Source organism: Castor canadensis, chromosome 16 (genome assembly GCF_047511655.1).
Source record: "Castor canadensis chromosome 16, mCasCan1.hap1v2, whole genome shotgun sequence".
Taxonomy (NCBI): Eukaryota; Metazoa; Chordata; class Mammalia; order Rodentia; family Castoridae; genus Castor; species Castor canadensis.
This window is the reverse complement of record NC_133401.1, coordinates 15,841,433-15,868,052: the sequence shown is the minus strand read 5'-3', so window position 1 is coordinate 15,868,052 and position 26,620 is coordinate 15,841,433. Positions and strand designations below refer to the sequence as shown.

Sequence of the window (26,620 nt, the reverse complement as noted above, 5' to 3'; positions counted from 1 at the left end):
ATGTAGTCCCTCTGGATTGATGAAGAAGCTGTAGGGTAATTGCAGAGTAAAAATTTTATGTTTGACAAACCCAAGAAATTGCTCTTCATAGTGCATTGCCAGGTCAGGGAGGAGGGGACATGTCCCATGTTCACAGGAAGCCAGGTCAGACTCCAAGACTCTGTCTCCTGCTAGATTCTTTTGACCACTAATCTAGAGCTTATAATTGGATCCCAGTGAGGTGGCAATGGCCTGGCCATGCCAGGTGGGAAGGAAGCTGGGATGAGAGGCTGCTGATGTAGCAGAAGTAAAGAGAGAGCTGCTGCCAGCTGCGGCTCTGGGTTTTCAGGTCTAATCCTTCTCTAAATCTGACTTTCTGCAGGGCCCTGGGTGACTCCCTTCCTCTCTCTGGGTCTTCAGGCAGTCTTTGACTGGGGTCACACCTTATTTCTCTGCTCACCTGCAGATGGAACCACCTTCAGCCCTTGGAGGTCACTTTTCTAGCCCTGGAAATCCAGCGCCAAACCCCCCGATGCGTCCACCGGTCCGCTCTGTTCCAGAAAATAATACAGAGACAGACTACGAGGTATTTTAGGCCATGCTGTCTTTAAGCAGATAGAAGGCTGTCCCCTGTGTGCCTTTATCCTGGCTGAAGTGTTTTTGATGATCTACCAACAAGTTCCCTAAATCATTTTGGTTGCATTCCATCCTGTCATTTCTAGTGAATTTCACCCTGTTCCTTTAGGTCCCCTCATTGTACTTCATTCTATGTGCATCCAATTTGCTTTCACTCTGACCACTTCTTTTCTGTCAATTTCACTTCCTTCCCTCAACTCCTCCTCATTTCCCCCTTCTCTCTCTCTCTCCCTCTCTCCAGTAGAAGGGGCTCTCTGATTCTCCTGTCTCAGCCTCCCAAGTGCTGGAATTACAGACATGCACCACTAAGCCCAGCTAAGAAAAATATTTTTAACAATAGAAGGAAATCACAGCTTAGGTAAAAAGTAAAACTATGCTGGACCTCCGTGGTATCTGTCCCCATCCCTCTTATTTGTCTTTGAGTTTCCTGGCAGCAAATGAAGAGCGATATGACGGTTAAATCACTTAAAAGCATGAAAACTATGAGTCCATCCAAGTGAACCAAAGTGCCAATAGCAAGCTCAGAGAATTAGGGATTAGTGGAACTCCTCCAGAGAACTCAGGCGACAGCATCCTGGTGTAAGGCTTGGCTGGATGACGCCAGGTCCAGTACTGGGCTTTTGGTTCTGTATTCTGAAGGAGCTAGTGACCAACCCAGGTTTTTCCAGAGGAGGCAGAAGATGGAGGCAGACCAAAGCTGGGTGTTGGTTCCAGGGACACTTTTATTGGGGTGGAAAGGGTAGGGTTTAGGGTCACAGAACTTTAGTTCTTTAGTGCTGCTTGATGTGCCGGCTTGAGTAGAGGACAGCTGTGTTCCCTGTTGTTCACTGGACAGTTCCTTAGCATGGGGATGACGCAGAGGGTGGTGGTATTAGCGTAATCGACAGATGAACCATTCTCAAATCATGTGGATGTCCTGTATGTCTTGGTTAGGGATTTTAAAAAAGTTTTGGAGAGACTGGTATTTGAACTCAAGGCTTTGTACTTGCAGAGCAAGCGCTCTACTGCTTGAGCCACATCTCCAGCTCATTTTGCTCTGGTTATTTTGGAGATGGGGTCTTGCAAACTATTTGCTGAGCTGGCCTCAAACCCCAATCCTCACAGTTTCAGCCTCCCTAATAGCTAGGATTACAGTGCCAGGCTGAACTATAACTATCTTTGAGGCTGAAACTCTCTCTGAGAATATCTGGGGTGTCTGACCCCACTCCCAAGCACTATGACCTCTTTACAACTTGATCTGCCCCAGTGATGCTGTCAGAATTCACGGAACAGTTCTACCAGGCATGTGGTCCCTAACAATTTGATCAAGGGAGCTGTAGGGTAATTGCAGTCTGAGATTTTTATGTTTGATTTGCTCAGGAAATCACCCTTCATCGTGTATCCCAGCGTCAGGGAGGAGGGGAACAGGGCCTCAAAATCACAGGGAATCTTGATTCTTTGCACTTTGAATCTAGGGCTTATAATTGGATTCCCATGAGGTGGCAATGGCCTGGTCATGCCGAGTGTGAAGGAGGCTGGGAGGAGAGGCTGCTGATGTAGCAGAAGTAAAGAGAGAGCTCCTGCCAGCCACGGGTCTGGGTTCTAATCTTTCTCTATTTCTGATTCTCCATGAGATCTTGGGTAGATCCCTTCCTCTCTGTGGCTTTTCAAACAGTCTAAGATGTGGGTCACACCTTACCTCTCTGCCCACTTGCAGATGGAACCACCTCCAGCCTTCGGAGGCCACATTTCTGGCCCCAGAAATCCAGCGCCCAAACTCCAGATGCATCCACGTGTCCACTCTGTTCCAGAAGACAATACAGAGACAGAATACGAGGTATTTTATGCCATGCTGTCTTTAGGCAGATAGGCTCTGTGTGCCTTGTTCCCTGTTGAAGTCTTCATGATAAACTCCCAACAGAATTTCACTTAGAAGTCTTTTTCCCTCCATTTCATCCATTTTCATCCTGTTATTTTCTGCATAAATCTACCCATCCCTTTACAGTCCATGCCTGTACTTCACTCCATGTCCTATGAATTGATTTTCACTCCCTCCACTTGTTTTCCCTCAAGTTCTCTTCCTCATCCCTCTCTCATTCTCTCTGTCTCTCTTCCCTTTCTCTTTCCCCTTCCTCCTCCTCTGCCTCCTTCTTCTTATCTCTCTCCCCTCGCCCTACATCCTGAGTACCGGGATTAAAGACACACACCACCTAGCCCAGGTAACATAAGTTTTTTACTATGCATTTTTAAAATTAGGATATATTCCTTATGTGGGAGGATTCAAAATGACACTTTGATTGGGCTTACACTGTACATTGGTCACATCACTTACATTTTCCTCCACTCAGCCCCTCTCCACCCTACTTAAAACAATTGCAAGAGGTTTCTTTGTTCTCTTTCCTATAAGTGTATAAAGTCCATTGACCTTATATCCTCACCTTAATCCCTTTCATTTACCCTCCCCTTTCCACTGTTACCCCCAAACACTATACCTACTTACAGTCCTGTCTTTCATTATTAATATTGAAGGTGATTTTCAAAGTGGTTTCTCAATATATTCCCACTGTGGATATTCTTTACTTTGGTCTGTTCAACCCCTTCCGTCACTCTCCCTTACCTCTTTACCTCCTATCTCCATTTTTCAACAGCTTTCGATACACATGCTTATATCCTCTATCTTCACCTCTTATGGTATGCCATATTACCTATGCTCTATCATTCTTTTTTTCTTGCCCTCTTTCTGAGTTTCATAGAGTAATTTCACTGTTACAAACATGTTCTCCATCTGAGTTTGTACATGATCATGCTAGGTTTTGCATACATTTTACCTTTTGAATCTATCCTCCATGTGTGAGAGAAAACATGTGGCTTTGTGTTTCTGTTCCTGGCTTACTTCACTTAACATGATGTCCTCCAATTGCATCCATTTACCTCAACCACATCGTTATTCCTATGGCTGAGTAATACTCCAGGGTGTTTATACGTACCACATTTTCTTGATCCATTCATCAGTTGTAGGTCATCTGAGTTGTTTCCAAAGCTTGGCTGTTGTAAGTACTGGCTGCGATGGACATTGGTGTACAGGTGTCTCTGTTGTGTCCTGAGTCTCATTCTTTTGGGTAGATGCCCAGGAGCAATATCACTGGATGATATGGCAGTTCTAACTTTACGTTTTGAGGAATCTCAATACTGCTGTCCATAGTGGTTGTGCTAATTACATTCCCACCAGCAGTGTATAGGGTTCTTGCTGGCATCCTCGCCAGCATTTGTCATTGTCATATGCCTTGACTGTGGCCATTCTCACTTTGGTGAGATGAAATCTTAGTGCAGTTTTGATTTGCATCTCTTTTATAACCAGGGAAGTCGAACACTTCTTCATGTATTTACTGGCCATTTGTACGTCTTCCTTTGAGAATTCCCTGTTTACTTCATGTGTCCCTTTCTTCATTGGGATTCTGATTCTTTGGTGGCTGAGTTTTTTGTTTCCTGTAGATTCTGTATATTAGTCCCTGATTAGATGCATCACTGGCAAAGATTTTCTACCATTCTCTGCTGTCTCTTGAGTCTGGTGATTGTTTCCTTTGCTGGGCAGAAGATCTTTAGTTGATGCAGTCCCATTTGTTCATTGTTTCTCTAGATGCTGAGCCTTTTGAATTCTACTTAGGAATCATTCCCTATACAGATCTGTTCCAGTGTAATTCCTACTGCTTCCTGGAGTTGTCTCAAAGTTTCTGTCTTATATTAAGGTCTTTGATCCACTTTGAGTTGATTTTGGTACAGGGTGAAAGACAGAAATCTACTTTCAGTCTTATACATGTGGCTATCCAGTTTTCCCAGCAATAGTTGTTGAATATTCTATCTCTTCTCCATTGTGTGTTTGAGCTCCTTTGTCGAAGATCTGTTGGCTGTATCTGTGTGGGTTTATGTTGGGATCTTCTGTTCTGATCCAAATTCTTCCTGTCAGTTTTTGTGCCAATACCGTACTATTGTTTTTTGTTATGGCTCTGTGGTATAGTTTGAAGTCAGGCATTGTGGTGCCTCCGTCATTGGACTTCTTGCTCACAATTGTTTTGGTATTCGAGGTCTTTTGTGTTGCCATATGTATTTCAAGATTGATTTTTCTAACTGTGCAGAATGTCATTGGAATTTTGATAGGGATTGCAGTGAACGTGTAGATTGCTTTTGGAAGTATGGCCATTTTCACAATGTTTATTCTGCCAATCCATGAGCTTGGAAGGTCTTTCCATCTTCTGAAGTCGTCTTCAATATCTCTTTTCAGTGGTGTATAATTTTTATTAAATGTCTTGGGTTTCTTTCGCTAAATTTATTCAAAGGTACTTTATGGTTTCGATGATATTGTAAATGGGATTGTTTCCCTGATTTCTTTCTCATTCTGTTCTTTGTTGATATATAGGAAGGCTACTGATTTCTGCGTGCTATTTTTTATCCTACTACATTGCCAAGAGTTTATGATCTGTGGAGTGGGTCTGAATATTCTCTATTTCTGATACTCTGCAAGGTTCTCGGTGACTCCCTTCCTCTCTCTGGGTCTCTCACCTGATTTCTCTGCCCACCTGCAGATGGAACCACCTTCAGCCCCCGGAGGCCAGTCTTTTGGCCCCAGAAATCCAGTGCCGAAACCCCCAATGCGTCCACCGGTCCGCTCTGTTCCAGAAGACAATACAGAGGCAGAGTACGAGGTATTTTATGCCATGCTGTCTTTAGGCAGATAGAAGGCTGTCCCCTGTGTGCCTTTTTCTTTGCTGAAGTCTTTATGATGCTCTACCAACAGAATTTCCCTTAAAAATAATTGCAGTTGCATTCCATCCTGTCATTTTCTAGTGAATTTCACCCCATTCCTTTAGGTCCCCTCATTGTACTTCATTCTATGTGCATCCAATTTGCTTTCACTCTGCCCACTTCTTTTCTGTCAATTTCACTTCCTTCCCTCAACTCCTCCTCATTTCCCCCTTCTCTCTCTCTCTCCCTCTCTCCATTAGAAGGGTCTCTCTGATTCTCCTGCCTCAGCCTCCCAAGTGCTGGGATTACAGGCATGCACCACTAAGCCCAGCTAAGAAAAATATTTTTAACAATAGAAGGAAATCACAGCTTAGGTAAAAAGTAAAACTATGCTGGACCTCCGTGGTATCTGTCCCCATCCCTCTTATTTGTCTTTGAGTTTCCTGGCAGCAAATGAAGAGCGATATGACGGTTAAATCACTTAAAAGCATGAAAACTATGAGTCCATCCAAGTGAACCAAAGTGCCAATAGCAAGCTCAGAGAATTAGGGATTAGTGGAACTCCTCCAGAGAACTCAGGCGACAGCATCCTGGTGTAAGGCTTGGCTGGATGATGCCAGGTCCAGTACTGGGCCTTTGGTTCTGTATTCTGAAGGAGCTAGTGACCAACCCAGGTTTTTCCAGAGGAGGCAGAAGATGGAGGCAGACCAAAGCTGGGTGTTGGTTCCAGGGACACTTTTATTGGGGTGGAAAGGGTAGGGTTTAGGGTCACAGAACTTTAGTTCTTTAGTGCTGCTTGATGTGCCGGCTTGAGTAGAGGACAGCTGTGTTCCCTGTTGTTCACTGGACAGTTCCTTAGCATGGGGATGACGCAGAGGGTGGTGGTATTAGCGTAATCGACAGATGAACCATTCTCAAATCATGTGGATGTCCTGTATGTCTTGGTTAGGGATTTTAAAAAAGTTTTGGAGAGACTGGTATTTGAACTCAAGGCTTTGCACTTGCAGAGCAGGCGCTCTACTGCTTGAGCCACATCTCCAGCTCATTTTGCTCTGGTTATTTTGGAGATGGGGTCTTGCAAACTATTTGCTGAGCTGGCTTCAAACCTCAATCCTCACAGTTTCAGCCTCCCAAATACTAGGATTACAGGTGTGAGCCACCAGTGCCAGGCTGAACTATAAGTATCTTTGAGGCTGAAACTCTCTGAGAATATCTGGGGTGTCTGACCCCACTCCCAAGCACTATGACCTCTTTACAACTTGATCTGCCCCAGTGATGCTGTCAGAATTCACGGAACAGTTCTACCAGGCATGTGGTCCCTAACAATTTGATCAAGGGAGCTGTAGGGTAATTGCAGTCTGAGATTTTTATGTTTGATTTGCTCAGGAAATCACCCTTCATCGTGTATCCCAGTGTCAGGGACGAGGGGAACAATGCTCCATAATCACAAGGGTTAGGGTCAGATTCTTACTAATTCTTTTTACTTTGAATCTAGGGCTTATAATTGGATTCCCATGAGGTGGCAATGGCCTGGTCATGCCGAGTGTGAAGGAGGCTGGGAGGAGAGGCTGCTGATGTAGCAGAAGTAGAGAGAGCTCCTGCCAGCCACGGGTCTGGGTTCTAATCTTTCTTTATTTCTGATTCTCCATGAGACCCTGGGTAGATCCCTTCCTCTCTGTGGCTTTTCAGGCAGTCTAAGACTTCGGTCACACATGTTTTCTCTGCCCACTTGCAGATGGAACCACCTTCAGCCTTCGGAGGCCACATTTCTGGCCCCAGAAATCCAGCGCCCAAACTCCAGATGCATCCACCTGTCCGCTCTGTTCCAGAAGACAACACAGAAACAGAATACGAGGTATTTTATGCCATGCTGTCTTTAGGCAGATAGGCTTTGTGTGCCTTGTTTCCTGCTGAAGTCTTCATGATAAACTCCCAAGAGAATTTTCCTTAGAAGTCTTTTCCCTCCATTTCATCCATTTTCATCTTGTTATTTTCTGCTTAAATCCACCCATCCCTTTACAGTCCATGCCTGTACTTCACTCCATGTCCTATGAATTGATTTTCACTCCCTCCACTTGTTTTCCCTCAAGTTCTCTTCCTCATCCCTCTCTCATTCTCTTCCCTTTCTCTTTCCCCTTCCTCCTCCTCTGCCTCCTTCTTCTTATCTCTCTCCCCTCGCCCTACCTCCTGAGTACTGGGATTAAAGGCACACACCACCTTGCCCAGGTAACAAAAGTTTTATACCATGCATTTTTAAAATTAGGATATATTCCTTATGTGGGAGGATTCAAAGTGACACTTTGATTGGGCTTACACTGTACATCGATCACATCACTTACATTGTTCTCCCCTTAGCCCCTCTCCACCCTACTTAAAACAATTGCAAGAGGTTTCTTTGTTCTCTTTCCTATAAGTGTATAAAGTCCATTGACCTTGTATCCTCACCTTAATCTCTTTCATTTACCCTCTCTCTTCCACTGTTACTCCCCAACACTATACCTACTTACAGTCCTGTCTTTCATTATTAATATTTAAGGTGATGTTCAAAGTGGTTTCTCAATATATTCCCACTGTGGATATTCTTCACTTTGGTCTGTTCAGCCCCTTCCATCGCTCTCCCTTACCCCTTTACCTCCTGCCCCTATTTTTTAACAGCTTTCAGTATACATATTTATATCCTCTATCTTCACATCTTGTGGTATGCCATATTACCTATGCTCTAACATTCTCTTTTTTCTTTCCCTCTTTCCCCGAGTTCGATAGAGTAATTTCACTGTTACAAACATGTTCTCCATCTGAGTTTGTACATGATCATGCTCGCTTTTGTGTACATTTTTATCTTTTGGATCTATTTTTCCTGTATGGGAAAAAGCATGCAGCGTTTGTGTTTCTGAGCCTGGCTTACTTCACCTAACATGGTATCCCCAGTTGCATCCATTTACCTTCAAAGCATGTCGTTATTCCTATGGCTGAGTAATACTCCAGGGTGTGTGTTTGTACCACATTTTCTTCATCCATTCATCAGTTGTAGGGCATCTGGGTTGTTTCCAAGCTTGGCTGTGATGAACACTGCTGTGGTGAACATTGGTGTACAGGTGTCTCTATTGAATCCTGACTCTTGTTCTTTTGAGTAGATGCCCAGGAGTGATATCACTGGATCATAGGGCAGTTCTAACTTTAGCTTTTTGAGGAAATCTCCATAGTGGTTGTGCTAATTTACATTCCCACCAGCATTGTATAGGGTTCTTGCTGGCATCCTTGCCAGCATTTCTCATTGTCATATGCCTTAACTATGGCCATTTTAACAGGGGTGAGGTGAAATCTTAGTGCAGTTTTGATTTGTGTCTCTTTTATAACATGGGAAGTTGCACAGTTCTTCATGTATTTACTGGCCATCTGTACCTCTTCCTTTGAGAATGCCCTGTTGAATTCATGTGCCCATTTCTTCATTGGGGTGCTGATTCTTTGGTGGCTAGTTTTTTGATTCCTGTAGGTTCTGGATTTTAGTTCCTTATCAGATGAGTCACTGGCAGAGATTTTCTCCCATTCTGTGGGCTGTCTCTTGAGTCTGGTGATTGTTTCCTTTTGCTGGGCAGAAGCTCTTTAGTTTGATGCAGTTCCATTTGTTCATTGTTTCTCTTAGATGCTGAGCCTTTTGAGTTCTACTTAGGAAGTCATTCCCTATATCTATATGTTCCAGTGTAATTCCTACTGCTTCCTGGAGTTGTTTCAAAATTTCAGTCTTTATATTAAGGTTTTTGATTCACTTTGAGTTGATTTTGGTACAGGGTGAAAGACAGGAATCTACTTTCAGTCTTATACATGTGGATATCCAGTTTTCCGAGCAGCATTTGTTGAAGACGTTGTCTTTTCTACATAATGTGTTTTTTCTCCTTTGTCAAAGATCTGTTGGCTGTAGCTGTGTGGGTTTATGTCTGTTTTTTCTCTTCTGATCCATTAGTCTTCCTGTCAGTTTTTGTGCCAATGTCATGCTGTTTTTCTTGTTATGGCTCCGTTGTGTAGTTTGAAGTTGGGTATTGTGATGCCTCCAGCATTGAATTTTTTACTCAAAATTGCTTTAGCTATTCGAGGTCTTTTGTGTTTCCATATGTATTTCAAGATGATTTTTCTATTTGTGGACAGTATCATTGGAATTATGATAGGGGTTGTGTTAAACATGTAGATTGCTTTTGGTAGTATGGACATTTTCACAATGTTGATTCTATCAATCCACGAGCTTGGAAGGTCTTTCCATCTTCTGAAGTCATCTTCAATATCTCTTTTCAGTGGTGTATAATTTTTATTAAATGTCTTGGGTTTCTTTTGCTAAATTTATTCAAAGGTACTTTATGGTTTTGATGATATTGTAAATGGGATTGTTTCTCTGATTTCTTTCTCAGTCTGTCTTTTGATATATAGGAAGGCTACTGATTTCTGCGTGCTATTTTTTATCCTACTACATTGCCAAGAGTTTATGATCTGTGGAGTGGGTCTGAATATTCTCTATTTCTGATACTCTGCAAGGTCCTCGGTGACTCCCTTCCTCTCTCTGGGTCTCTCACCTGATTTCTCTGCCCACCTGCAGATGGAACCACCTTCAGCCCCCGGAAGCCCCGCTTCTGGCCTCAGAAATCCAGTGCCGAAACCACGGATGCGTCCACCGGTCCGCTCTGTTCCAGAAGACAATACAGAGGCAGAGTACGAGGTATTTTATGCCATGCTGTCTTTAGGCAGATAGAAGGCTGTCCCCTGTGTGCCTTTTTCTTTGCTGAAGTCTTTATGATGCTCTACCAACAGAATTTCCCTTAAAAATAATTGCAGTTGCATTCTATCCTGTCATTTTCTAGTGAATTTCACCCTGTTCCTTTACCCACCTATTGTAATTCATTCTATGTTCATCCAATTTGCTTTCACTCTGCCCACTTCTTTTCTGTCAATTTCACTTCCTTCCCTCAACTCCTCCTCATTTCCCCCTTCTCTCTCTCTCTCCCTCTCTCCATTGGAAGGGGCTCTCTGATTCTCCTGCCTCAGCCTCCCACGTGCTGGGATTACAGGCATGCACCACTAAGCCCAGCTAAGAAAAATATCTTTAACAATAGAAGGAAATCACAGCTTAGGTAAAAAGTAAAACTATGCTGGACCTCCGTGGTATCTGTCCCCATCCCTCTTATTTGTCTTTGAGTTTCCTGGCAGCAAATGAAGAGCGATATGACGGTTAAATCACTTAAAAGCATGAAAACTATGAGTCCATCCAAGTGAACCAAAGTGCCAATAGCAAGCTCAGAGAATTAGGGATTAGTGGAACTCCTCCAGAGAACTCAGGCGACAGCATCCTGGTGTAAGGCTTGGCTGGATGACGCCAGGTCCAGTACTGGGCTTTTGGTTCTGTATTCTGAGGTGCTAGTGACCAACCCAGGTTTTTCCAGAGGAGGCAGAAGATGGAGGCAGACCAAAGCTGGGTGTTGGTTCCAGGGACACTTTTATTGGGGTGGAAAGGGCAAGGTTTAGGGTCACAGAACTTTAGTTCTTTAGTGCTGCTTGATGTGCCGGCTTGAGTAGAGGACAGCTGTGTTCCCTGTTGTTCACTGGACAGTTCCTTAGCATGGGGATGACGCAGAGGGTGGTGGTATTAGCGTAATCGACAGATGAACCATTCTCAAATCATGTGGATGTCCTGTATGTCTTGGTTAGGGATTTTAAAAAAGTTTTGGAGAGACTGGTATTTGAACTCAAGGCTTTGCACTTGCAGAGCAGGCGCTCTACTGCTTGAGCCACATCTCCAGCTCATTTTGCTCTGGTTATTTTGGAGATGGGGTCTTGCAAACTATTTGCTGAGCTGGCCTCAAACCTCAATCCTCACAGTTTCAGCCTCCCAAATACTAGGATTACAGGTGTGAGCCACCAGTACCAGGCTGAACTATAAGTATCTTTGAGGCTGAAACTCTCTGAGAATATCTGGGGTGTCTGACCCCACTCCCAAGCACTATGACCTCTTTACAACTTGATCTGCCCCAGTGATGCTGTCAGAATTCACGGAACAGTTCTACCAGGCATGTGGTCCCTAACAATTTGATCAAGGGAGCTGTAGGGTAATTGCAGTCTGAGATTTTTATGTTTGATTTGCTCTGGAAATCACAGGGGTTAGGGTCAGACTCTTTCTTGATTCTTCGCACTTTGAATCTAGGTCTTATAATTGGATTCCAGTGAGGTGGCAGTGCCTGGTCATGCCGAGTGTGAAGGAGGCTGGGAGGAGAGGCTGCTGATGTAGCAGAAGTAGAGAGAGAACTCCTGCCAGCCACGAGTCTGGGTTCTAATCTTTCTCTATTTCTGATTCTCCTTGAGATCCTGGGTAGATCCCCTTTTCTCTGTGGCTTTTCAGGAAGTCTAAGACTTCGGTCACACCTGATTTCTCTGCCCACTTGCAGATGGAACCACCTTCAGCCTTCATAGGCCACTTATCTGGACCCAGAAATCCAGCGCTGAAACTCCAGATGCATCCACCAGTCCGCTCTGTTCCAGAAGACAATACAGAGGCAGAGTACGAGGTATTTTATGCCATGCTGTCTTTAGGCAGATAGAAGGCTGTCCCCTGTGTGCCTTTTTCTTTGCTGAAGTCTTTATGATGCTGTACCAACAGAATTTCCCTTAAAAATAATTGCAGTTGCATTCTATCCTGTCATTTTCTAGTGAATTTCTAGTGAATTTCACCCTGTTCCTTTACCCACCTATTGTAATTCATTATAGAATGAATTCATCAAATTTGCTTTCACTCTGCCCACTTCTTTTCTGTCAATTTCACTTCCTTCCTTCAACTCCTCCTCATTTCCCCCTTCTCTCTCTCTCTCCCTCTCTCCATTAGAAGGGTCTCTCTGATTCTCCTGCCTCAGCCTCCCAAGTGCTGGGATTACAGGCATGCACCACTAAGCCCAGCTAAGAAAAATATTTTTAACAATAGAAGGAAATCACAGCTTAGGTAAAAAGTAAAACTATGCTGGACCTCCGTGGTATCTGTCCCCATCCCTCTTATTTGTCTTTGAGTTTCCTGGCAGCAAATGAAGAGCGATATGACGGTTAAATCACTTAAAAGCATGAAAACTATGAGTCCATCCAAGTGAACCAAAGTGCCAATAGCAAGCTCAGAGAATTAGGGATTAGTGGAACTCCTCCAGAGAACTCAGGCGACAGCATCCTGGTGTAAGGCTTGGCTGGATGACGCCAGGTCCAGTACTGGGCTTTTGGTTCTGTATTCTGAGGTGCTAGTGACCAACCAAGGTTTTTCCAGAGGAGGCAGAAGATGGAGGCAGACCAAAGCTGGGTGTTGGTTCCAGGGACACTTTTATTGGGGTGGAAAGGGCAAGGTTTAGGGTCACAGAACTTTAGTTCTTTAGTGCTGCTTGATGTGCCGGCTTGAGTAGAGGACAGCTGTGTTCCCTGTTGTTCACTGGACAGTTCCTTAGCATGGGGACGACGCAGAGGGTGGTGGTATTAGCGTAATCGACAGATGAACCATTCTCAAATCATGTGGATGTCCTGTATGTCTTGGTTAGGGATTTAAAAAGAAAATATGGAGAGACTGGTATTTGAACTCAAGGCTTTGCACTTGCAGAGCAGGCGCTCTACTGCTTGAGCCACATCTCCAGCTCATTTTGCTCTGGTTATTTTGGAGATGGGGTCTTGCAAACTATTTGCTGGGCTGGCCTCAAACCTCAATCCTCCCAGTCTCAGCCTCCCTAATAGCTAGATTTCAGGTGTGAGCCACCAGTGCCAGGCTGAACTATAAGTATCTTTGAGGCTGAAACTCTCTGAGAATATCTGGGGTGTCTGACCCCACTCCCAAGCACTATGACCTCTTTACAACTTGATCTGCCCCAGTGATGCTGTCAGAATTCACGGAACAGTTCTACCAGGCATGTGGTCCCTAACAATTTGATCAAGGGAGCTGTAGGGTAATTGCAGTCTGAGATTTTTATGTTTGATTTGCTCTGGAAATCACAGGGGTTAGGGTCAGACTCTTTCTTGATTCTTCGCAGTTTGAATCTAGGTCTTATAATTGGATTCCAGTGAGGTGGCAGTACCTGGTCATGCCGAGTGTGAAGGAGGCTGGGAGGAGAGGCTGCTGATGTAGCAGAAGTAAAGAGAGAGCTCCTGCCAGCCACGGGTCTGGGTTCTAATCCTTCTCTATTTCTGATTCTCCTTGAGATCCTGGGTAGATCCCCTTTTCTCTGTGGCTTTTCAGGAAGTCTAAGACTTCGGTCACACCTGATTTCTCTGCCCACTTGCAGATGGAACCACCTTCAGCCTTCATAGGCCACTTATCTGGACCCAGAAATCCAGCGCCCAAACTCCAGATGCATCCACCAGTCCGCTCTGTTCCAGAAGACAACACAGAAACAGACTATGAGGTATTTTATGCCATGCTGTCTTTAGGCAGATAGGCTCTGTGTGCCTTGTTCCCTGCTGAAGTCTTCATGATAAACTCCCAAGAGAATTTTCCTTAGAAGTCTTTTTCCCTCCATTTCATCTATTTTCATCTTGTTATTTTCTGCTTAAATCCACCCATCCCTTTACAGTCCATGCCCGTACTTCACTCCATGTCCTTTGAATTGATTTTCACTCCCTCCACTTGTTTTCCCTCAAGTTCTCTTCCTCATCCCTCTCTCATTCTCTTCCCTTTCTCTTTCCCTTTCCTCTGCCTCTGCCTCCTTCTTCTTATCTCTCTCCCCTCGCCCTACCTCCTGAGTACTGGGATTAAAGGCACACACCACCTTGCCCAGGTAACAAAAGTTTTATACCATGCATTTTTAAAATTAGGATATATTCCTTATGTGGGAGGATTCAAAATGACACTTTGATTGGGCTTACACTGTACATTGGTCACATCACTTACATTGTTCTCCCCTCAGCCCCTCTCCACCCTACTTAAAACAATTGCAAGAGGTTTCTTTGTTCTCTTTCCTATAAGTATATAAAGTCCATTGACCTTATATCTTCACCTTAATCCCTTTCATTTACCCTCCCTCTTCCACTGTTACTCCCCAACACTATACCTACTTACAGTCCTGTCTTTCATTATTAATATTTAAGGTGATGTTCAAAGTGGTTTCTCAATATATTCCCACTGTGGATATTCTTCACTTTGGTTTGTTCAACCCCTTCCATCGCTCTCCCTTACCTCTTTACCTCCTATCTCCATTTTTCAACAGCTTTCGATACACATGCTTATATCCTCTATGTTCACCTCTATGGTTTGCCATATTACCTATGCTCTAACATTCTTTTTTTCTTTCCCTCTTTCCGAGTTCCATAGAGTAATTTCACTGTTACAAACATGTTCTCCATCTGAGTTTGTACATGATCATGCTAGGTTTTGCATACATTTTACCTTTTGAATCTATCCTCCATGTGTGAGAGGAAACATGTGGCTTTGTGTTTCTGTTCCTGACTTACTTCACTTAACATGATGTCCTCCAATTGCATCCATTTACCTTCAAAGCACGTCGTTATTCCTATGGCTGAGTAATACTCCAGGTTGTGTATACATACCACAGTTTCTTGATCGATTCATCAGTTGTAGGTCATCTGAGTTGTTTCCAAAGCTTGGCTGTTGTAAATACTGGCTGCGATGGACATTGGTGTTCAGGTGTCTCTGTTGTGTCCTGAGACTTGTTCTTTTGGGTAGATGCCCAGGAGCAATATCACTGGATGATATGGCAGTTCTAACTTTACCTTTTTGTGGAATCTCAATACTGCTCTCCGTAGTGGTTGTGCTAATTTACATTCCCACCAGCAGTGTATAGGGTTCTTGCTGGCATCCTCGCCAGCATTTGTCATTGTCATTGGCCTTGACTGTGGCCCTCTAACTGTGGTGAGATGAACTCTAAGAGCTGTTTTGATTTGCATCTCTTTTATAACCAGGGAAGTTGAACACTTCTTCATGTATTTACCGGCCATTTGTACCTCTTCCTTTGCGAATCCCCTGTTGATTTCATGTGATCATTTTTTCATTGTGGTGCTGATTCTTTGGTGGCTGAGTGTTTTGAGTTTCCTTTAGATTCTTGATATTAATTCCTTATTAGATGAATAACTAGCAAAGATTTTCTTCCTTTCTGTCTGGTGATTCTTACCTTTGCTGGGCAGAAGCTCTTTAGTTTGGTGCAGTCCCATTTATTCATTGTTTCTCTTAGATGCTGAGCCTTTTGAGTTTTACTTAGGAATCATTCTCTATACAAATCTTTTCCAATGTAATTCCTACTGCTTCCTGGAGTTCCAAAGTTTCTATCTTATATTAAGGTCTTTGATCCACTTTGAGTTGATTTTGGTACAGGGTGAAAGACAGGAATCTACTTTCAGTCTTATACATGTGGATATCCAGTTTTCCCAGCAATATTTGTTGAATATTCTATCTCTTCTCCATTGTGTGTTTTTTCTCCTTTGTCGAAGATCTGTTGGCTGTATCTGTGTGGGTTTATGTCGGGATCTTCTGTTCTGATCCATTAGTCTTCTTGTCAGTTTTTGTGCCAATACCGTACTATTTTTTTTGTTATGGCTCTGTGGTATAGTTTGAAGTCAGGTTTGTGATTCCTCCAGCATTGGACTTCTTGCTCAGAATTGTTTTGGTATTCGAGGTCTTTTGTGTTGCCATATGTATTTCAAGATTGATTTTTCTAACTGTGCAGAATGTCATTGGAATTTTGATAGGGATTGCAGTGAACGTGTAGATTGCTTTTGGAAGTATGGCCATTTTCACAATGTTTATTCTGCCAATCCATGAGCTTGGAAGGTCTTTCCATCTTCTGAAGTCGTCTTCAATATCTCTTTTCAGTGGTGTATAATTTTTATTAAATGTCTTGGGTTTCTTTTGCTTAATTTATTCCAAGGTACTTTATTGTTTTTGATGCTATTGTAAATGGAATTGTTTCCCTGATTTCTTTCTCACTCTGTTCTTAGTTAGTATATAGAAAGGCTACTGACTTCTGTATGTTAAATTTTTATCTTGCTACTTTGCCAAGAGTTTATGATCTGTGGGGCAGGTCCCAATCCTTCTCTACTTCTGATACTCTGCAAGGTCCTGGGTGACTCCCTTCCTTTCTCTGGGTCTCTTACCTGATTTCTCTGCCCACCTGCAGATGGAACCACCTTCAGCCCCCGGCAGCCATTCTTCTGGCCCCAGAAATCCAGTGCCGAAACCCCCGATGCGTCCACCGGTCCACTCTGTTCCAGAAGACAATACAGAGACAGACTACGAGGTATTTTATGCCATGCTGTCTTTAGGCAGATAGACTCTGTGTGCCTTGTTCCCTGCTGAAGTCTTTATGATAAACTCCCAACAGAATTTCCCTTAGAAGTCTTTTTCCCTCATTTCGTCCCTTTCCTCCTGTTATTTTCTGCTTAATTCCACCCATCCCTTTACAGTCCATGCCTGTACTTTACTCCACATCCTATGAATTGATTTTCACTCCCTCCACTTCTTTTCCCTCAAGTTCTCTTCCTTGTCCTTCTCTCTTTCTGTCTCCATACTCCTTCTCTTCTCTCTCCCCTTCCTTCTTCTCCTCCTTCTTCTTATCTCTCTCCCCTCCCCCTGCCTCCTGAGTACTGGGATTAAGGGCACACACCACCTTGCCCAGCTAACAAAACTTTTTTAGTATACATTTTTAAAATTAGGATATATTCTGTATGTATGAGGATTCAAAGTAACACTTTGATTGGGCTTACACTGTACATTGATCACATCACTTACATTGTTCTCCCCTCAGCCCCTCTCCATCCCACTTAAAGCAATTGCAAGAAGTTTCTTTGTTCTCTTTCCTATCAGTGTACAAAGTCCATCGACCATATATCCTCACCTTAGTCTCTTTCATTTACCCTCCTCCTTCCTTAGTACCCCCAAACACTATACCTACTTATAGTCCTGTCTTTCATTATTAATATTTAAGGTGATGTTCAAAGTAGTTACTCAATATATTCCCACTGTGGATATTCTTCACTTTGGTCTGTTCAACCCCTTCCATCGCTCTCCCTTACCCCTTTACCTCCTACCCATATTTTTCAACAGCTTTCAATACCCATCCTTATATCCTCTACCTTTACATCTTATGGTATGCCATATTACTGATGCTGTATCATTTTTTTTCTTTCGCCGAGTTCCATAGAGTAATTTTACTGTTACAAACATGTTCTCCATCTGAGTTTGTATATGATCATGCTAGTTTTTGTGTATATGTTTATCTTTTTGATCTATCTTCCATATGTGAGAGATAACATGTAGCCTTTGTGTTTCTGTTCCTGGCTTACTTCACTAACATGATGTCCTCGAATTGTATCCACTTATCTTCGAACCACTTCATTATTCCTTATGGCTGAATAAAACTCCATTGTGTATATGTACCACATTGTCTTGATCCATTCATCAGTTAGGGCATCTGGGTTGTTTACAAACTTTGGCTGTTGTGAATAGTGCTATGTTGAACATTGGTGTACAGGTGTCTCTGTTGTATCCTGACTCTCATTCTTTTGGGTGGATGCTCAAAAGGATCATAAGATCAAAGGATCATAGGATCACAGGATCATAGGACAGTTCTAACTTTAGCTTTTTGAGGAATCTCAATACTGCTCTCCATAATGGTAATACTAATTTACATTCCCACCAGCAGTGTATAAGGTTCTTGCTGGCATCCTCGCCAGCATTTGTCATTGTCATTGGCCTTGACTGTGGCCATTCTCACTTTGGTGAGATGAAATCTTAGTGCAGTTTTGATTGGCGTCTCTTTTATAACTAGGGTAGTTGAACACTTCTTCATGTATTTACTGGCTTTTTGTACCTCTTCCTTTGAGAATTTCCTGTTGAATTCTTTTGCCCATTTCTTCATTGGGGTGCTGATTCTTTTGTGGTTGAATTTTTTGTTTCCTGTAGGTTCTGGATCTAGTCCCTTATCAGATGAGTTACTGGCAAAGATTTTCTCCCATTCTGTGGGCTGTCTCTTGAGTCTGGTGATTGTTTCCTTTTGCTGGGCAGAAGCTCTTTAGTTTGATGCAGTTCCATTTGTTCATTGTTTCTCTTAGATGCTGAGCCTTTTGAGTTCTACTTAGGAATCATTCCCTATATCTATATGTTCCGGTGTAATTCCTACTGCTTCCTGGAGTTGTTTCAAAGTTTCAGTCTTTATATTAGGTTTTTTTATCCACTTTGAGTTGATTTTGGTACAGGGTGAAAGACAGGAATCTACTTTCAGCCTTATACATGAAGATATCCATTGTGTGTTTGTGCTCCTTTGTCAAAGATCTATTGGCTGTAGCTGTGTGGGTTTATGTCTGGATCTTCTATTCTGATCCATTGGTCTTCCTGTCAGTTTTTGTGCCAATACCATGCTGTTTATATTGCTATGGCTCTGTGGTATAGTTTGAAGTCAGGTATTGTGATGCCTCCAGCATTGGACTTTTTGCCCAGAATTGGTTTGGCTATTTGAGGTCTTTTGTGTTTCCATATGTATTTGAAGATTGAGTTTTCTATTTCTGTGCAGGATGTCATTGGAATTTTGATAGGGATTGCAGTGAACATGTAGATTGCTTTTGGTAGTATAACCATTTTCACAATGTTGATTCTGCCAATCTGCAAGCATGGAAGGTCTTTGCATCTTCTGAAGTTGTCTTCAATATCTCTCTTCAGTGGTGTATAATTTTTATTAAAAATGTCTTGGGTTTCTTTTGCTTAATTTATTCCAAGGTACTTTATTGTTTTTGATGCTATTGTATATGGGATTGTTTTCCTGATTTCTTTCTCATTCTGTTCATTGTTGTTGTATAGAAAGGCTACTGATTTCTGTATGTTCATTTTTTATCCTGCTACTTTGCCAAGAGCTTATGATCTGTGGGGTGGGTCCCAATCCTTCTCTAATCTGATTCTCTGCGAGGTCCTGGGTGACTTCTTTCCTCTGTGTAGGTCTCCAGGCAGTCTATGGGGGCTCTCACCTGATTTCTCTGCCCACCTGCAGATGGAACCACCTACAGCCCCGGGAGGCCACTCTTCTGGCCCTAGAAATCCTGTGCCCAAACCCCGGATGCGTCCACCGGTCCGCTCTGTTCCAGAAGACAATACAGAGGCAGAGTACGAGGTATTTTATGCCATGCTGAGTCTTTAGGCAGGTAGAAGGCTGTCCCTTGTTTGCCTTTTCCTCTGCTGAAGTCTTTATGATGCTGTACCAACAGAATTTTCCTATAAATCATTTCAGTTGGATTCCATCCTGTCATTTTTTGGTGAATTTACCCTGTTATTTTACCCACTCCTTTGTACTTCATTCTATGTGCATTGAATTTGCTTTCACTCCACCCACTTCTTTTCTGTCAATTTCACTCCCCATCTGTCTCACCTCTCTCTCTCCCCTCCCTTCATTTTCCCTCTCTCTCCCACCTCTGTACTTTAGACAGGGTCTCTCTATGTAGCCCAAGATGGCCTCAAACTCATGATTCGCCTGCCTCAGCCTCCAGAGTGCTGGGATTACAGGCATACAACACCATGCCTGGCTAAGAAAAATATTTTTTAAAATAGAAGGAGGTCAAGTTATAAGCAAACAGGTAAAAATATGCTGGATCTATGTGGTCTCTGTTCCGATACCTTATTTGTCTTTGAGCTTCCTGGAAGCAAATGAAGAGCAATATGTACAGTTAAACCACTTAAAAGCATGAAAACTATTAGTTCATCCAAGTCTAAACAAAAGTTCCCGTAGCAAGCTCAGAGAATTAGGGATTAGTGGAACTCCTCCAGAGAACTCAGGCGACAGCATCCTGGTGTAAGGCTTGGCTGGATGATGCCAGGTCCAGTACTGGGCCTTTGGTTCTGTATTCTGAAGGTGTTGATGACCAACCCAGGTTTGTCCAGAGGAGCCAGACCAAAGCTCGGTGCCTGTCCCAGGGACACTTTTATTGGGTTTGGAAAAGCCAAGGTTTAGGGTCACAGAACTTTAATAATTTAGTGCTGTCTAAAATGTTTGCTTAACATAGAGGACTGCTGTGTTCCTTTTTTTTCAAGAAGGCGGATCACTTATCATGAGGATTGCTTAGAGAGTGGTGGACTTTAGCGTAATTGACAGATGAGCCATTCTCAAAAAGTGTGGATATACTATATATCTTGTTTAGGGTATTTTATTTTTTGATAAGGACTTTGCACTAGCAAAGTAGGTGCTCTACTGCTTGAGCCACATCTCCAGTTCATTTTATTCTGGTTATTTGGAGATAGGGTCTTGATAACTATTTGCTTGGACTGGCCTCAAATTGCCATCCTCCTGATCTCAGCCTCCCAAGTAGCTGGGATTACAGGTGTGATGCACCAGTGCCTGGCCTGGTCAGGGATTTTTAATACTATGAAAGATAAACTCTCTGAAGTAGTTCGAATAAAGTGGGAGTTACTGAGAGCACATTGAGGTCTGTCAGATAACTCAATTTCAGAAATTACTGCTGGGATTCACGGGGACTGGAAGGCTACCATGAAGCTTGTCTCTCTTATTGTCTCTTTCTTTGGCTAATCTATGAATTTGTTTCATTTTTCACAATCTGGATGGATTTCCTACGTACGTCTTCTGGTCATGGCTCCTCTATGACTTCCTACTATATTATAACATCTTCCTCTCTATGATTTAAGTGTCTCTAAGTTCAAGTCCTGCAGAGGAGAATTGAGTTGGGTCAGGGGATTGTGTAGATTGAGTTAGCTCTGCAATCAGCCATGAGTTTGTACAAACCTAGCTACTTAAGTCACGCTCTTCTTCAGGGTCTAGGAGGGAAGCTGTATTTATTCACTATTATGTCTTCCCAAAAAGCTTCCTCATGTACATCTTTAGTGTCATTGAAAGGAAGGCTGAGAAAATGAGGTGTTGGGTTTCTCAGTCTCTTCAATAGAAGCAAGCAAGGGTGGAGCTATGGGGAGGAGTGGTAGGCCAGTCAACATGGTGTCTGCTACATTCCGGAAGGATGAAAGGAGAGAACCATGCCAAGGGCATGACATGGAGCATCCCAAGTTGAGGGTCACCAAAGAAAAAAAGCCCTGAGGTGGGTGTTCTAGGTATCAGTTGCTAGATAAATTATCATGGATGTACCACCTTAAGACAACATAATTTATCATCTCACAGTTTCTGTGCATCAGGAGCCCAGCACTGCTTAGAGGCATCTCCTGCAAGGCTGTCACCAGGTATAGGTCAAGGCTGAGGTCTCATCCGAGGCTTGGCTGGGAGAAGATCCTCTTCCAAGTTCTTGGTTATTGGCAGTGTTCAGATCCTTGCAGGCTGTGATTGTGAGGGTCTCAGTTTCTTACTGACTGTCAGCTAGGGGCCACGCTTCATCTTTTGCCACGTGTCTTTTCTTTCTTTCATCTTGTTTTTCCTTCAAAGCCAAGGTGGAAATTATGATTGTAACAGAATCACAGTCCCATACATCCTTCCACCTTTGCCGTATCCTATTGGTTAGATGAAAGCCATAGGTTCTGTGCTCAGAAGAAGGGGATCTTATAAGGTCACCAATACCAGGAGGCAGGGGGACTATGGGCTACCTTAGAGTCTGTCTATCATAGTGGGGAAGTACGTGGGCCATTCTAGGATGGAGAAGTTCCAGCATGACTGAAGGGCAGTGAAAAAGGAGGAAGATCTTTGGAATTTCCAAAGAAATTCCAATAGGACAGGAGAGTGCCAGGCTGTGTAGGCCACAGACTCCAGCCGAGGAGAGCAGGAGGCGTCAAGCAGCAGGTGGAACTCACTTTTTCTTCTCTGCTTAACAGATGCCTGTGAATTCAGAGTCCAGCATGTACTGCCAAGTTAACCCCTCAGTCTAATGGAAGCACACGTTCCTCTCAAGAGGTCCCAGAGAAACCACGCTGAATCATGTGCTCAGTGACATTTACTGTGTACCTATGATAATCCAGCCACTCAGCTGCATCACCCTTGTAGACCTTGTGATGTTCTATTTTGGTGTGTTGGTCAGGCTCTACATCCTGGGTTCCACCAGCTTTTGATTCGTGCTTCTTGAAAAGCAGTAGAAATGGGTGATCTTACGTAACATGGTCACATACATCTGCTACTTTTGCTGAATCTTATTGGTTAGATGCAAGTCCAAGGTCAAGGGGAGGGAACAAACTACAGGCGTAAGTACCAGGAAGCGGGGATTATGGGAACTGCCTTAGAGTCTACCTGTCACAATTGGGAAGTATGTGAGCCATTCTAGGACCAGCATGACTGAAGTGCTCAACGGCTCTTGAACTGATATTAGAGGGCCAAGAGTTGGGACTCGGAGGCTGAGGACATCAGAGTTACAACTTGAAGATGACAAACAAGATCAATGGACATAGCAGCCAAGGAGACATATGAATCTGGGTCAGCTAGAGATGTACAGGGGACAGACATCTACAGGGATCAGACAGTGGCTTTTGAAATCAGGGTAGAGGATGAGTAACAAGTAACTCCTAAGAACTGTCTGGAGAGAAGCTGGGGTGAAGCCAGTGACCGAGTGTCCCAGGGGAGGGATGGGCATGACATTCTTATATTCCTGAGGGTCCCAGGGGAGGAGAGGGCACTGATGAGATTTGATGAAGGTAAAGATAGCAAGGAATCAGGGGTATTTCTGAAGTTTGTGGGTAGAGCAGCTGGATGGTTGGGATGGCACTTTCTGAAGCAGTAATTGGGGAGGAGGAGCAGGTTCGTGGTAGGGAGGAAAATGAAACATTTGTCTAGTCAGGTCTTCAAGAATTAATTGGAGGGGCTGGGCATGGTGGTGCATACCTGTAATTCCAGCTACTCAGGAGGCAGAGGTAGGAAGCTCATGGTCTGAGGTTGGCTTGGGCAAAGTTAGTGCAAGACCATATCTTAAAAACAAACTAAAAGCAAAAAGGACTGGGGTGAGGGGGTTGGCTCAAGTTGTAGAGCACCTGTCTAGCTAATGCAAGGCCCTGAGTGTAATTCTCAGTACCACAAATAAAAATAAATAAATAAGTAAATAAAGGAATCATTTGGAGAATCAAGTAGGCAACTGTTCATAAAAGTCTAGGTAGAGCAGGGCTGGTGATACACATTTGGGAGTTGTTGGGATTTACACTTATGGGGCTAGATAACCTCTTCTTTCAGGGGTCCCCATGGCCACCTCAATGACTTGATAGACTTTCATGACCCAGCTGTTACACTCATGGTTACAATTTTATTTTTGTCTTGTTCTGGGAATTGAAACCAGGACCTCACACATGCTAGGCCAGCACTCTACCACTGAGCTACATCCCTAGTCTCCCCTCCTTTTCTTTTTCTTAGATTTTTGAAACAGAGTCTCTCTGTGTAGCCCAAGCTGTCCTTGAATTATCGATAATCCTGCTTCTGCCTCCCACGTGTGGGATTACAGGTGTGAACCACCACACCTGGCTATGATTAATTTTTTTCAACAACACAAAGACAGAGAAATCAGCAAAGGGAAGAGGAGGACATCATGTATGAGCTTCAGTGTTCGCCGAAGTGTTCAGTGGACTCACGTAGAAAGACCCCCAGCAATGATGTGTGATAGTGTGCAAAGTGTTGCCCACCAGAGTCACTCACTAAACCTGGATGTTCAGGGTTTTTATAGATGGTCAGTCCCATCTGCATATGCTCTGTGACTGATCTCAGGGGCACTGAAGCTCCAGACTCCCTAGTGGGAGGCCAGTGTCCCCCATAAATCACGTTGTTGTTATGCACGCTCTTGACAAACCAGAACAGTGTTGATCAAGGCCTTGGATGTGCAAAAACATTCCTATCAGATACAGCATGGCCAGAGTTCAGGCCCTGAGCTGCCAATGTTAGTCATGAACACAGGCTGTTCTTGAACATGTGTAGGTTTGAGCAACCCAGGCCTGCTTCATTAGTTCCAGAGAGAAGGAATGAAGACAGGGAGAATAGGGGCTAGCCGGGTGCAGTGGCTCACGCCTGTAATCCTACTTACTCAGGAGGCAGAGATCAGGAGGATTGAGGTTGGAAGTCAGCCCTGGACAAATAGTTCATGAGGCCCTTTCTTGAAAATACCCAACACAAAACAGGGCTGGTGGAGTGGCTCAGGTGGTAGAGCGCTGTCTAGCCAGCATGAGGGCCTGAGATAAAACTGCAGTGCCACAAAAGGGCAGGGGGGCTGACCACTGAGACCAGGGTACCTACACATTTATAGGAGACATTAAAGGACTGAAGAAGGTAAGAGAGAAGCCAATAGTTCAAACTCCTGGAAACCAAGAAAGGGTTTCCAGAATGGGTTGCTCTTCTTGGAGCTGTCAGATTATAATATTGATAGTAATATTGATTCAGATTGTCGAGAGTTAATCACTAGAAATGATGGAGGACACTGTTCTTACAATCTTTAATGCTATGTGGAAGAATGCTGGTGTTCAAAGGACAGCATGGTAGAAATTCAGTATGTAGCAATGTTGGTTTTCTTGCCTTTGTGCACATGAAACCTGGTATCTCTGGTGATTCAGCATTTTCATAGTTTCTTGTACTAGTTTAGGTTGGTAAGGTCATAAATAGAAAAAAAATAGAATGTCAGAAACATCTGATTTGAGCCCTGGGCCATTCCCTCTTCCAAGCCAAGAAACATCCCCTTGTCTTCAGAATCCTAGATAACGTTCCCTCGCTGCTCTCTACTCTGAACTTTTTTTTTTTTGGCAGTACTGGGGATTGAACTCAGGCCTCATGTTTGCTGGGCAGATGTTCTACCACTTGAGCCACTCCACCAGCTCTGTGACTTTTACCTTTGTCTTCTAGTATTTACAGAAAGTGGATTGATGACTTTTTTGCCCTTCACCTAAATCTTGGCCAGTACTATCTCAGTGTTAGGCAGGCACAGTGGCTCACACTTATAATCCCAGCTTCTTGGGAGGTGGAGATGGGAGGATCACAGTTCAAGGCCAGCCTGACCAAAAAAGCCAGGCATGGTGGTCGATGGCTTCATCCCAGCTCTGAGGGAGGCGATAGGTAGGACTGCAGTTGTGGTCTGAGGCAGGCCCTGAGTAAAACATTGAGATCCTACATGAAAAATAAAGCAAAATGGGCTGCCTAGCACCTGCCTAGCAAGTTGGAGACCCTCAGCTCAAACTCCAGTACCATTAATCTCCCCCCAAAATACTACCTCAATGGGAAACTTGGGTCTTGGTCAACCCCAAACAGGTGCTATAGAAACTTCTGAGTGAATGGGTATCTTTCTAGAATGGGTTCTTGTTTCTTAGCGGTAGCTATTCTGCAGTCCCTATAATATTGAGGTTAAGCCAGGATTTGGAGGCCCCCAGAGGAGAAGGAAGGAAAGAAGGAGGGAGGGAAGGAAGGAGGAAGGAAGAAAGGAAGAAAAGAAGGAAGGGCCAAACAAAAGACTAAGTGAGCTGGGCTTGGTGGTGCATGCTCATAATTCCAGCACTCAATAGTCTGAGGAAGGAGGATCATGAGTTTAAGGACAGAGTCTCCCTATTTAACACAGGCTGTTAAATAGGGAGACTCTGTCTTAACCTCCTCCTCACTCCCTAAAAAGACAAAGTCAGTTTAAATTAAACATTACAAATGCTTTATTGTCTGAATATGTTAAAAGTAAAAAAGAAAAAACTAGTTGACAACAAAAACAAATGAAAAGAAAAAAACAGGAAGATGAGCAACAACAACAAAAAAATAAAAGCACCCTATCATGATTTTGTGGTATTTGTACACATAGATTTGACACCATGACAACACACCGAGCTCCAAGCATTTCTATTTGCAGTTTATGTCTATCAGTAAGATGGTTCTTTTTATGTCTTGCATTTATTTTACTCAGTTTTTTAATATGACTTTTGTTCTTTTTTTGTGAGCAAATATTTGTTTCCTGTCTTGTCTGCAAAACTGGTGTTGCTTACGTAGAAGAAAGATATCAATGGGTAGATGTGTTGGCTTTTTTTGCCGCTGTGTTGGATACCTGAGAGAACAACTTAAAAGGAGGAAAGGTTTTGGCTCAAAGTTCCAGAGGCTTCAGTCCATGGTGGGCTGGCTTCATTGCTGTGGGCCCCAGGACAGGCAAAGCATCATGGTGGGGAGCGTGTAGTGGATCGATCAGAGTTGCTGGCTCCATGGTGACCAGGAAGCAGGGAGGAGAGCCCACCTCTTGTCTCTAGTGGGCTTCCGCCTTGGTCCCCTTTTGTTCTATTCAGGCCCCATCTATTGGATGGTGCTGTTCACATGCAGGGCAGGTCCTCCCTTCTCCCCCAGTTAATCAGTTCTAGAAGATGCCTTCATGACACTTAGAAATGCACTTTAGTTACCTTCTAGGTGTCTCTCAATCCAGTCAG

General features: G+C 43.5%; 1 protein-coding gene and 1 pseudogene across 6 annotated transcripts in view; both read left to right on the top strand.

The window, feature by feature from the left end:
- Ceacam20 (CEA cell adhesion molecule 20) overlaps positions 1-25,987 on the top strand; it is a 41,069-nt gene extending 15,082 nt beyond the window's left edge. For 4 of the 6 annotated variants that reach the window (XM_074057553.1, XM_074057552.1, XM_074057548.1 and 1 more), the window contains 10 exons: positions 446-565; positions 2,312-2,431; positions 5,175-5,294; positions 7,070-7,189; positions 9,920-10,039; positions 11,760-11,879; positions 13,617-13,736; positions 16,461-16,580; positions 19,323-19,442; positions 22,091-25,987. In XM_074057553.1, the coding sequence (XP_073913654.1) occupies positions 446-565; positions 2,312-2,431; positions 5,175-5,294; positions 7,070-7,189; positions 9,920-10,039; positions 11,760-11,879; positions 13,617-13,736; positions 16,461-16,580; positions 19,323-19,442; positions 22,091-22,144 (1,134 nt within the window). In that variant the 3' untranslated portion in view covers positions 22,145-25,987. The remainder of the gene's footprint in view (positions 1-445; positions 566-2,311; positions 2,432-5,174; positions 5,295-7,069; positions 7,190-9,919; positions 10,040-11,759; positions 11,880-13,616; positions 13,737-16,460; positions 16,581-19,322; positions 19,443-22,090) is intronic. The other 2 variants (XM_074057551.1, XM_074057550.1) reach the window with 2 other exon arrangements.
- LOC141418341 (small nucleolar RNA SNORA8) lies at positions 24,690-24,792 on the top strand (annotated as a pseudogene).
- Positions 25,988-26,620: the final 633 nt, after the last annotated feature.